This window comes from Amia ocellicauda, chromosome 5 (assembly GCF_036373705.1).
Source record: "Amia ocellicauda isolate fAmiCal2 chromosome 5, fAmiCal2.hap1, whole genome shotgun sequence".
Classification (NCBI taxonomy): Eukaryota; Metazoa; Chordata; class Actinopteri; order Amiiformes; family Amiidae; genus Amia; species Amia ocellicauda.
This window is the reverse complement of record NC_089854.1, coordinates 10402797-10415189: the sequence shown is the minus strand read 5'-3', so window position 1 is coordinate 10415189 and position 12393 is coordinate 10402797. Positions and strand designations below refer to the sequence as shown.

Below are 12393 nucleotides of genomic sequence, written 5' to 3'. Positions count from 1 at the left end.
GGTGCAGAAAAAATGTAGTGTTTGTTTTTTTGGTTGATAAAAATATTCAATATATTAGAAAAACTTGAATCCCCATTTAACACTGTTTTGAATGGCTCAACACTTGACAGCATGGCGAATGTATTACAGTGTGGGCATGGCTTCCCTCGTGAAAGAGCTGGGAGGAAACGAAACGTCCATGCACCTAATTTACAATAGGATGTTGTTCAGAACAGGAGTGGGAGTTGATGTGAATGCAATTTGGAGTGTATATAGCAATGCTGAAATGATGCACTTGAATGTCTGGTTTTGCATTGGTTGACAGGGCTGAACTCTGCTCTAGTGTGCTTTAAACGTTTCTGAATAAATGCAGTGATTTTGGATGTTTTGTACTCTGCTGCATTTACGAAGAATTCAGCACCACCTATAATTGCTGTAAAACACTTAACAGTAGCAAAGCAGAAGGCATTCATTTCCTTTATGAAGTTCACAGGCAGATATACTGTGAGGAATTCCACTGCTGAACCTTGATGTTTTTTTTAGTTTTAGTTTTTTGTTTATTTTAAGTTTTGTTCATTTTTTCATTTTTTTCTATACTTGCGTTATAGGATGTATTAATGTAATCTAGATAATCATTTAAAGATGTTCCAATTGCACAAGAGGCTTGTTGATTTCCCACTCCCCTTCTCATAAGCTCAAGGAACCAAAGGTAATTAAATGGTTCTAATAACTCCTGGTTTTAATTGGGAGCAGGGGGAGAGTCTGTACAATCGTGGTGTTTTTTCTCTGGGTCTGTAATGGCATACCAGGGGACGTGCCATCTTGTTGGTTTCAATTGCCTACACATTTGTCACCTCTGGGGTACTTCATTGGATCCCACCTCATGTCAAAAATGGCATGCATTCACTGGCTTTCAGTTGTTGTTTTAATAATAATATATAAAAACAATAACATGCTTTCTATTTCAATTTAATGTTGTTGTTTTTTTGTATAACAGCCCATTTCATTATTATTAGTAATATCGCATGTAAGCACATTTCAGCATAAGCAAAAACTACACTAAAAAAAATAAATAGGCCTATATATTAAGAAGCCACATCAGTATCACAAAACGTATATTTAAAATGTTTTTGTCTTTTCAGAAACTTCACTTAAAATTATTTCCCTTGTAAAATATTTGACGTTTCCTATAACTATTCTACGGATTGTAATGATTGTGAATTACATTAATATTCATCAGGGTATATATTAATATAATTGGGGGGTCCATTTCCCTGGTGTACAATCATCTTTAAATACAGATGCTGAGCTGTGCTGCTGTATGATCAGCTATACACTGAGGTATGTATGTGCAGTCTGTTATACATGGTCAAGAACATTAAGATATTAAGAACATAAAACATTGTCTATTTTACGAGCATTTCTATAGTATTCAAGCCAGTGATCAGAGATGTTTTTAAAAATGAATAAAGATCTATGTAAGTTGGAGTGAATTTGAATCTAAAAAATATGTGATCTCATGCAAAAGTTGTTTTCTTCTTTAGATGTCAAATTTCATAGATCACTAGAAGACACATTATAAACCTGTAAAAATGATCTGTAAACCTGTACAAAACTGGTCTTTTGTAGTATAGAAGCATGAGTAAGGAGTTGATTGTTTTACTTGAAATAGACTGTGTCTTTTGGTCTTTTATAGAAAATACATTTGCTAGCATTTCATTTCAATGTTTCAAGGATTGATTTCAGTCATGTACAAAGTTATGTCTATATCCTGAGATGGAAGTCCTTTTCATATTTAAATAAGGAATATCAATAGGAGGCTGGTAAGGACTGTACTGTAGAGAGAGGGGTACTACAGGGATCCGAGAGTTCACGATGGATCTGCGGGACCTACTGAAGGTGCTCACCACACTGGCCCAGAATACGATCGGTATCCCGGCCAACCTCGCCGTACTGCTGGTGTTTGTCCACATCGCCCGAGCTGAGCACCGGCTCCTGCCTGCCGACATCATCGTCTCCCAGCTGGTTTTCGTCAACCTGGTACTGATCCTGAGCCGGGGCATCCCTCAGAGCCTCTCTGCGTTGGACTACAGAGGCTCCTACAACAGGGCCACATGCAAATTCCTCATCTTCACCTACCGCACAACCCGTGCCATGTCCATCTCCCTTACCTTCCTGCTGAGCGCCTACCAGGGCATCACCATCACCCCCTCCTCCTCCCGTCTGTACAGCCTGAAGCCTTGGCTCTCGCGCTGCCTGCTGCCCCTCAGCCTCTTCTTCTGGCTTCTAGATGGGGGTACTTCCTACTCCAGCATCCTCTACACCAGCCAGATCCATAATGTCACGTTCAGTGCACTCACACTCAACCTGGGCTACTGCCTGGTTGAGTTTCCTAGTGAGGAGTCCTACTTCGCCAACGGAGTCATGTACCTTGCCCGGGACACATGCTTCATCCTTCTCATGGTGCTCTCCAGCCTCTATATCCTTTTCATTCTCTACCAGCACCGTAAGAGAGCGAAGGGAATCCGCAGCTCTGTCCAGAGTCAGGGCTCATCGGCCGAGAATCGGGCGGCTAAGACTGTGGTCACCCTGGTCACCCTGTACGTTGTATTTTTTGGGATTGACAACCTGATTTGGGCATACACTGTTACCATTGGGAAAGTGCCAGTGGTCATGAATGACGTGCGTGTTTTCTTCTCCACTCTCTATGCCACTGTCTGCCCGGTAGTCGTGATCGTTTCCAACAGGAAGGTGAACCGGAAGCTTCGATGTGACAAGTCTGCACAAGACTCTCAGTCAAAAGAAACCACTATTTCCACTGTCTCGGTCAAGTTCCCCACATTTTGAATTTGCCTAGTAATTTATTTTTAAGACGTTAAGAAGGAAGAACTGTGAGCAGCTTGCGTACCCTGATCCCAGTGTGGTTTGATTTCTCACTTGTTTTGGAAGCTAAAGATGTTGCAAGAACGTTTCACTTGCCCATCTCTTCTTGGGGTTGCTGGCTATTCTAAGTGTACTATGTAAGCCACTGAAGAGTTTTAGAAGCCCTTTTGACTTGGTACTTAGTGGGATTCTCACTGTGTTGTTTTTGCAAGTAGATGTGCCAGTAGTCTGTGGACACTCGTTTTTTACTGCTCTACAGCTGCTGCAATTATGTAGCCCATAAAGACATTGCAATATGTTTATTATGAAGCTGGATTAATTTGTTGATTGTGAACACAGTTGTATGAAGTTCTTGATCTTCACAATGGGTCATTTCAGATATTGTCTGTATTTGTTTTCTCTGTAGATTTGTGAACGAATTATGAACATTTCATAAAAACACATTATTGAATTAAACTCACAATACTCTTTCCATATTCAAGTTTTAATTAATTGTATATACTGGGACTTTATTCTGTGTACTCAGTGCTCATTTATTTGTTCTATTTTAAAAAGCTAAAGTCTAATTGAAAAGCTGCTCCAGACCTTTGACAGAAGTCAAAGAGTGTTAATGGAAATCACAGTGTGAGTGGTACATCTGATTCTTGTTCTTTATTTAATCAAAAGAGTCTTTTGGTCACAGTCTGTGGGTAGAGTTGTGAATATGATTTGAATAATAGCTAAACATGTTCTATATAATAATTATGGACCATCAGATGTATCAGAGGACCAATATTATCGGCCAATATTTGCCTTTTGCATAAATATCTGTATCGGCACATATTCCACCAATAATGCACCGATATATTTTCTCAAACTATTGGCTAAATATATACATATTTTTAATTATCATGAAAACCTTCGTCAGACTTCAGACAATAAATAAATACCTGTTTCTGTGATTTTACAGTCATTATTATCATTATTTACCATGATTTTTTAATATAGTTATGGTGCTTTAGTTTGGGCTAAAAGCGTCTGACTCCACACTGATTCTCATGTGCAGCGGCGCCACGTACATTACATTATTTGTCATTTAGCTGACGCTCTTATCCAGGGTGACTTACATTTGTACCCATTTATACAACTGGGCATTTTACTGGAGCAATCTAGGTGAAGTACCTTGCTCAAGAGTACAACAGCACTGCCCCACCTGGGATTTGATACACTACTGAGCACCGCAGTGAAATAAACACTCACCTACCTGAGAAACACAGGGCTCATATACCAATAAAAACATGTTTTACTAAAACCCTCATAACCAACAGAAAGTGTTTTTGAAAGCTGTGCTGCATTTGAGTATCCCTGGTTTTGATTGTTTATTTTCATCATGACTGAAGATTACCATATTTTGAATGAAAAGTTAATTAAATTGCTTTTCAAAATTCACAATAGCAATTAAAATAAAATAAACGGTAAATGTTAATTGAAGATATTGACTTGGATATCAAAAACTTTCTCCAAATGACAAGCAAGCTCAGATCACAGAGAACAATCTAAAGAAAATTAGTGAAAAGCACATCTCTCAGACAATGTTGGATAAAACTGATCCTACATCGTGTTTTGGCTCTGATTCGTATTGCAATACGTTTAACATACATATTAAGTAAGTTTCACTTTTGAGGGCATTTTTAAATACATTTCTTAAAAACAAATGCAGCTGTGCTGTGCTGCCTGCACTATAACCTGCCCCTGTGTGATCAGTAGTGTTGAGCACTGAGGAAGACTTGCGAACCTGAGAGAACCTGACCATTGTAAAATGCAAATATAATCTAGAACAGCACTTAACACTATCTTATTATTTGATCTAATGTATATAACATGCACATTTTTCTATTTGTGTGTGAAATTGCTCATATACCTTGGACTATGTTCTAATGTATAAAACATGCATATTTTTCCTTAATTCCCCCTTATTCTACTTTATTTGTACAATGGTTGATTTGTGGTTGTTATTTATGATGAAAATTAATGTTACGTTTTTATGTAAAATGTAAAGATGTGAAAGGTCTGCCTTCAGTGCATATTTGACACAATTTCTCTCTGACAGGGAGAGATTTGAGGGATCCATGCTTGAAAATGTTTGTTTTGCATGCTAACAAAAAAGTAATTATCGCCAGATATATCGGTAATCGGGAAAATTTGCTTCACAATTATTAGTATCGGACCTAAAAAACCTGTATTGGTCGGGCTCTAATAATAATAATAATCTTATACCAAATAATTCAGCTTACTGATGGACATGATAATGTTCTTAGTTAGTCAATCTGCAGTGAATGCAGCCCTTCACACACACACACACACACACACACACACACGTCATTTTCCTCCATTCAGTACATACTACAGCTGTCCTGTTGGTTTAACAGTATTAGTTAGCGCAGTATCCCCATTCCTTTGGGGAACGACTTGTGTTTTACTGTAGGCTGGGACATCTGGTGACATAGTGGCAATTATTTGTGTTTGGCCTGTGTCCATCTAAATCTAGCTGCAAAAACTGATATAATTAGTAGTATTTCCCTCTCCCAATAGAAAACTATGGACAGATTGATTACAGCTAATAATAACTACTGCAGTTAGTTACATATTAATTATATGCCAGCTTATATTTTGTGAATATGAACAGATGTTTTTTTCTTTGTTTCCTCACACAAGTCCTCAGTGATATGGGCATGTTTTGTTTTGTTTTTGCTTATAGCATTGCATCTCTTTATTACTGTTATCAATTAGGCCTAACTGTAAATTAAGTTTAATAAAGACCCAAGTATTCTATTTTTAATATAAATAATGCCATGATGATTTGTGGACGTATAGGACTGACTGATCTATTTTGGATGTAGAGTTCTCTAAGCAACTATTCTTTTGATGTATAGTCTAAATCGCTTAAGAATTTTTTTTGAAAAACTGTCAAACCTACAGTATGTAAAACTTACGGTATTCCTAAATTACTTACCACATTAACTTTCTGTGACTTATTATATAGTAAATTAGCACTTTTTCCTTTTGCATGTTTAGAGGCTTAATGGGTTTGCTTATAGCAGTTTTGTCAATAGTGCCACCTGTTGGAGACCAAACATGCTCATCATGATTTCAGAAATCTTAAAGGGATTCTAAGTAACCTGAAGCAGTTACAGCACATCTAGTATCCATCAGAATAGGTCCTCTACTAAGTTGCCATCCCAGTTTAAGTTTTTAGTCTTGAAAGGAGTAATGAAGCACTGTACTTTGGGCAAATGTACAACCCTTATCTGTTAGATCAGGGATAGTACAGTATGGTTCCAGACTTTGCTTATTTCATATCTCAAAAGATAATTGAGAAAATCTTCTCTATCTATCTAAAATACATTAAAATTAGAATAAATACATAGAAACAAATAAATGTTTGTTTTTAAGTGATTTTGATATACAAATTAACACTAATATGCCAATCAGGCACAAGAGGCCAACTCTGAGGTGTGGTCAGTACAGTCCAAGCGGGGCTCTGACCCAGTGGGCTCAGCAATTGACTATATTTACAATCAAGGTCCATCTATCTGAGCTGTAATTTGGATCAGTAAATAGACAAGAGGACAATCATCTTCACGTATGCATGGTGCACTGGCTATGCCAGTGATGTCCAACCCTATTCCTGGACTGCCACAATCCCACCTGTATAATGTGGTGTCAGTGGGACACAGTTAGGAAGAAAATAAGGCAAACCTAAATCTGGGATTACTTAATATACACTATATAACGTAATACACAGTTGTTCAAAAAAATAGTACTTGATTTAGGATTAAGATTTGTATTTGTTGCTATGTATTAACTTTTTCTTTCAATATCTGTGTGCAGATATTGACTTGCAAAGTAGGGGGAAAAAATTTACTTGGGTTCGAGGATTGTTATTTTTAATAAATGATCATAACTCCTACATTTTGTCACAGAGTTTGTTTTATAAGTTGCACTTTTTCTAGTACTTTATTGAAAAAAAAAAACTTTTATTTTTCATAATCATAACTTTCATAATTCAAAATTGTTATTAATTATGTTAAAGAGGGTGTAGTGTTGTAATATAGTGTCTAATCATGATCAACAATTCAGAAATGTATTCTCTATTTTGTATGCTTTCATTTGTTTGGTCCTGCATGCTTGTGGCCGTAATAATGAAATAATGGCCCTTCTGCACACATTTTGTTGTACAAATCCTCAATACATTTCCACATAGTCTAGGTTCTTTCAAATGCACATTATTCCTTAATTTCGTATGCCATTGTCACCCAACAACTTCTACAAGTTTCAATTTGAGTTGTATTGCAACATAACATTTTCATCTCAAAATATCCCATAGATTTTAATGGAGGAAAAGGTAAAAGATGTAAATTTCAAAAAATGCATTTCTGTTTTTTGTGTGCAATATAGTTTGTCTAAACATGATCAACTATGCAGAATATTATAGTACAGTTTGTCTATTTTCATTTGATAGGTGTCACACACCTGTATTCCTTATTAAGAACTTGCGCTTCTAAGAAGATCAAACCAGGTGGAAATGGGTTTAAAGATTTAAAGATTTAAGCTCAGGGAACCAAAGGTAATTAAATGGTTCTAATTACTCCTGGTTTTAATTAGGAGCAGCGGGAGAGTCTTGATGATTTTTCTGGGTCTGTAATGGTTTACCAGGGGATGTGCCATCTTGTTGGTTTCACTTGCCTACACATCTGTCACCACTGGCTTCATTTGATCTCAGCTCATGTCACAAATGGCATGCATTCATTGGCTTTTAGTAGTTGTTTTAATATATATCTATAACAACACATTTTCTTTTAATTGAATGTAAATTAACACTTTAGCTTTAAAACCATGTTACCCATTTAGCAAAAACAGATGCTTCTGTTTTTCATTTATTTTTAAAATGCCCATTTATTTATTATTAGTTATATCACATGTAAGCATAGTTTAGCATAAGCAAAAACTACACCAATAATATATATATATATATATATATATATTAAGTCACACTTGTCTTTTCTGAAATGTATCTTTAGTGTCCCCTGTACGATTTGTTACCCTATTACTATTCTACTGATTTTAATGACATGCAAATTAAATTAATATTCTTCAGGGTATATATTAATAAAATTGGGGGGTCCATTTCCCTGGTGTACAATCATCTTTAAATACAGATGCTGAGCTGTGCTGCTGTATGATCAGCTATACACTGAGGTATGTATGTGCAGTCTGTTATACATGGTCAAGAACATTAAGATATTAAGAACATAAAACATTGTCTATTTTACAAGCATTTCTAAAGTATTCAAGCCAGTGATCAGAGACGTTTTTAAAAATGAATAAAGATCTATGTAAGTTGGAGTGAATTTGAATCTAAAAAATATGTGATCTCATGCAAAAGTTGTTTTCTTCTTTAGATGTCAAATATCATAGATCACTAGAAGAAACATTATAAACCTGTAAAAATGATCTGTAAACCTGTACAAAACTTGTTTTTTTTAGTATAGAAGCATGAGTAAGGAGTTGGTTGCTTTACTTGAAATAGACTGTGTCTTTTGGTCTTTTATAGAAAATACATTTGCTAGCATTTCATTTCAATGTTTCAAGGATTGATTTCAGTCTCGTACAAAGTTATGTCTATACCCTGAGATGGAAGTCCTTTTCATATTTAAATAAGCCCTTCAATAGGAGGCTGGTAAGGACTGTACAGAGAGAGGGGTACTACAGGGATCTGAGAGTTCACGATGGATCTACGGGACCTACTAAAGGCGATCACCACACTGGCCCAGAATGTGATTGGTATCCCGGCCAACCTCGCCGTACTGCTGGTGTTTGTCCACATCGCCCGAGCTGAGCGCCGGCTCCTGCCTGCCGACATCATCGTCTCCCAGCTGGTTTTCGTCAACCTGGTACTGATCCTGAGCCGGGGCATCCCTCAGAGCCTCTCTGCGTTGGACTACAGAGGCTCCTACAACACGGCCACATGCAAATTCCTCATGTTCACCTACCGCACAACCCGTGCCATGTCCATCCCCCTTACCTTCCTGCTGAGCGCCTACCAGGGCGTCACCATCACCCCCTCCTCCTCCCGTCTGTACAGCCTGAAGCCTTGGCTCTCGCGCTGCCTGCTGCCCCTCAGCCTCCTCTTCTGGCTTCTAGATGGGGGTACTTCCTACTCCAGCATCCTCTACACCAGCCAGATCCATAACATCACGTTCAGTGCACTCACACTCAACCTGGGCTACTGCCTGGTTGAGTTTCCTAGTGAGGAGTCCTACTTCGCCATTGGAGTTATGTCCCTCACCCGGGACACGTGTTTCATCCTTCTCATGGTGCTCTCCAGCCTCTACATCCTGCTCATTCTCTACCAGCACTGTAAGAGAGCAAAAGGAATCCGCAGCTCTGTCCAGAGTCAGGGCTCATCGGCCGAGAATCGGGCGGCTAAGACTGTGGTCACCCTGATCACCGTGTATGTTATATTTTTTGGGATTGACAACCTGATTTGGGCGTACACTGTTACTATTGGGAAAGTGCCAGTGGTCATGAATGACGTGCGTGTTTTCTTCTCCACTCTCTATGCCACCGTCTGCCCAGTAGTTGTGATCGTGTCCAACAAGAGGGTGAACCGGAAGCTTCGCTGTGACAAGTTTGCACAAGACTCTCAGTCAAAAGAAACCACTATTTCCACTGTCTCGGTCAAGTTCCCCACATTTTGAATCTGCCTGTTTTTTTAATTTAAGACTGATGTTAGGACTGAATAAGAACTGTGAGCAGCTTGCGTACCCTGATCCCAGTGTGGTTTGATTTCTCACTAGTTTTGGAAGCTAAAGATGCTGCAAGAACGTTTCACTTGCCCATCTCTTCTTGGGGTTGCTGGCTATTCTAAGTGTACTATGTAAGCCACTGAAGAGTTTTAGAAGCCCTTTTGACTTTGTACTTAGTTGTTGTTTCTGCAGGTAGATGTGCCAGTAGTCTGTGGACACTCTTTCTTTACTGCTCTACAGCCGCTGCAATTACGTAGCCCATAAAGACATTGCGATATGTTTATTATGAAGCTGGATTAATTTGTTGATTGTTAACTCAGCTGTATGAAGTTCTTGATCTCCACAATGGGTCTTTTCAGATTGTCTGTATTTGTTATATCTCTCTATATTTGTGAATTAATTGTGAAACTTCTATAAAGTGTCTGTGAGTGCTTCCAGTCTTACAGAAAAATTTAACTATGGAGAATGTGGAATGACACATATGCACCAATTCATGTTTATTGAATTAAACTTGGAATCCTCTTTCCATATCCAAGTTTTAATTAATTGTGTATACTGGGACTTTATTCTGTGTACTCCATGCTTGTTTATTTGTTCTATTTTAAAAAGCGAAAGTCTCATTGAAAAGCTGCTCCAGATGTGACCTTCAAACACTCGACAGAAGTTAGTTAATGGAAATCACAGTGTGAGTGGTACATTTGATTCTTGTTCTTTATTTAATCAAAATAGTATTTTGGTTACGGTCTGTGGGTAGAGTTGTGCGTTTGATTTTAATAATAATTAAAAATGTCCTATATAATAATAATAATTATGATAATAATCATTAAAATAATTCAGCTTATTTTCCCCACCCCCCCCACACACAGACATTACTGTTGCACAGTATACTGAAAACATACCGCAGTACTAGAGTTTTGAAAACAGTACTATATTAGCATTAAAAAAAAAAAAAACATACTTTTTTATTATGCAACTGACGATTTCATCTAATAGGCATCTGTCTCTTTAAGAAGAACACTGACAATTGTGATGTAGGGCTATTGGCATGTTAACAGCGCAGACTCTGTGTAATATGAGCTGCACAGAAAGAGTGAAGTGGTTGCGTTCATGAAGTGCAGTTCTGCACAGAAATTCAAAGATGCACATTTGTGTACATGAAGAGCAGTTCTGCGCAGTTCTGCACCGACATTCGGAGATGTGAGTTCTTGGATTGTTTCTGCATGATGTCACTAAGCCCCACATGCAGAAATGTGTGCAGAATTGGTGTAGCGCAATGCAGCTCCAAAAGTTGCTGCGGGAGGTGAGCTGTGGCTGTGAGACAAAATACTATGTAGAAATCAAGCATATATTTTTAAAACTTAATACACAATCTTCATTACAGCTAAATAAATGTGCAAATGTGGGATGGGAAGCCCCGTATCTTTTACTTTTCTTTTCTTTGATGGCTCAAATGTAAGTTGATACAACTGCATGGGTTTATGATTGGATTGTTTACAAAAGCACAACATTCTTCACAGATCTAGCCTCTTCTTCTCTTAAAGTGCACAAGGTTGATACATTTAACTGTTAAAATGTACCACATTTTCTCATGGGGAGGGGGGCATGTCCCTGGACCCCCCTAGTGGATGCAGAGTCCCCCACCAGTTTCCCAAAATCCTGTGGGAAACACTGGGTCCCACATATTTGTGGCCCTTATAATGGAATAATGGCCCTTTTGCACGCATTTTGTGGTACAAATTCTCAAAACGTTTCCACATACGTTATATTATCTTTCAAGTCGGAAGCACTGCCCAAGGGGCCGTTGGAACCCAATCAAAACATCTCTCTATCAAAGTTGCCATTGGCCCCTGTCTCAGTCACTCAAACAGGTCCCTTCGTAATTCCTGTTTGCATTAAAGGTGACGTGCACACAGGAACTCTTCACCTTTTTTACCATTGACACGTGTGTTTGTTTCCAACACAAACCTGCATTTTCAGTTGGCCGGCTGCACAAATAGTGCTGTTAACCCACTGATTCACCACATTTTGTCTGTCTCTGTGTGTATTTTTAGTTAGTTTATTAACACCATTCTCCCTGGGTCCCCTCCTCCTCTTCCTCACCATCATTGGCTCCCTCCCCACTGAGGCATTGGTGCAGGAGGTCCAGTTCCACAGACAGGCAGTGAAATTCGACCATCCTAGTTCTGAACAGTATGATGGACCAGATTTGAGCCATCCTGTCTGCGCAGGCAGCCCGAGCAACAGCCCCGGCTTAGCCCGCCTCACGTCATGAGACTCCACTGCCGACCCACACTGCACCACTGTAGTCTGAGGGGAGCTTCCCTGCTCTGTCTCTGGACGATGGCAGCAGACAGGCGGCCTGGGAGGAGGACCACCTATCACTCAGCATGCAAGCGGGCTTGGAATCGGAGGCGGAGCTCATGGAGCAGAAATGATCCAGAAGGCCGTGGACTGTTTTCATATCCTCTGGCCCTCTGACCCCAGCTGTTGAACCCTTTTTAATTAAGCAGACTACAGAGAATACAGAGAATAATATATTTACTTAACATGCCCGGCATGGAAGCCCCTGACATGGGGCTCCCCAACCTCAGTTGATTCTCTCTGAACAACAAAATGTACATTTTATCATAGAGGGGAATTTCTAATGTTGACTTTTGCTAGCCTGAGAAATCTAATTTGCTCGGTCTGTATACATGCTAATATTAATATAAAACATTATACAGTTAATATGGGGTCACCAGCC

The 12393-nt window shown here is 38.8% G+C and overlaps 2 protein-coding genes across 2 annotated transcripts; both read left to right on the top strand.

Annotated features, from left to right (window-relative positions):
* The first annotated feature begins 1854 nt into the window (after nt 1-1854).
* Nucleotides 1855-2826, top strand: LOC136750526 (olfactory receptor class A-like protein 1). Its single transcript, XM_066705682.1, has one exon. It carries the CDS (start codon nt 1855-1857, stop codon nt 2824-2826), a length of 972 nt encoding a protein of 323 aa, XP_066561779.1.
* A 5804-nt stretch (nt 2827-8630) lies between these two features.
* LOC136750525 (olfactory receptor class A-like protein 1) lies at nt 8631-9602 on the top strand. The gene has a single exon (XM_066705681.1). The coding sequence runs from the start codon at nt 8631-8633 to the stop codon at nt 9600-9602; it is 972 nt and encodes a 323-aa protein (XP_066561778.1).
* The last annotated feature ends 2791 nt before the right edge of the window (nt 9603-12393 follow it).

Coding starts and splice junctions, on each gene's coding strand:
- LOC136750526 (XM_066705682.1), top strand. CDS start 1,855: ATGGATCTGCGGGACCTACTGAAGGTGCTCACCACACTGGCCCAGAAT.
- LOC136750525 (XM_066705681.1), top strand. CDS start 8,631: ATGGATCTACGGGACCTACTAAAGGCGATCACCACACTGGCCCAGAAT.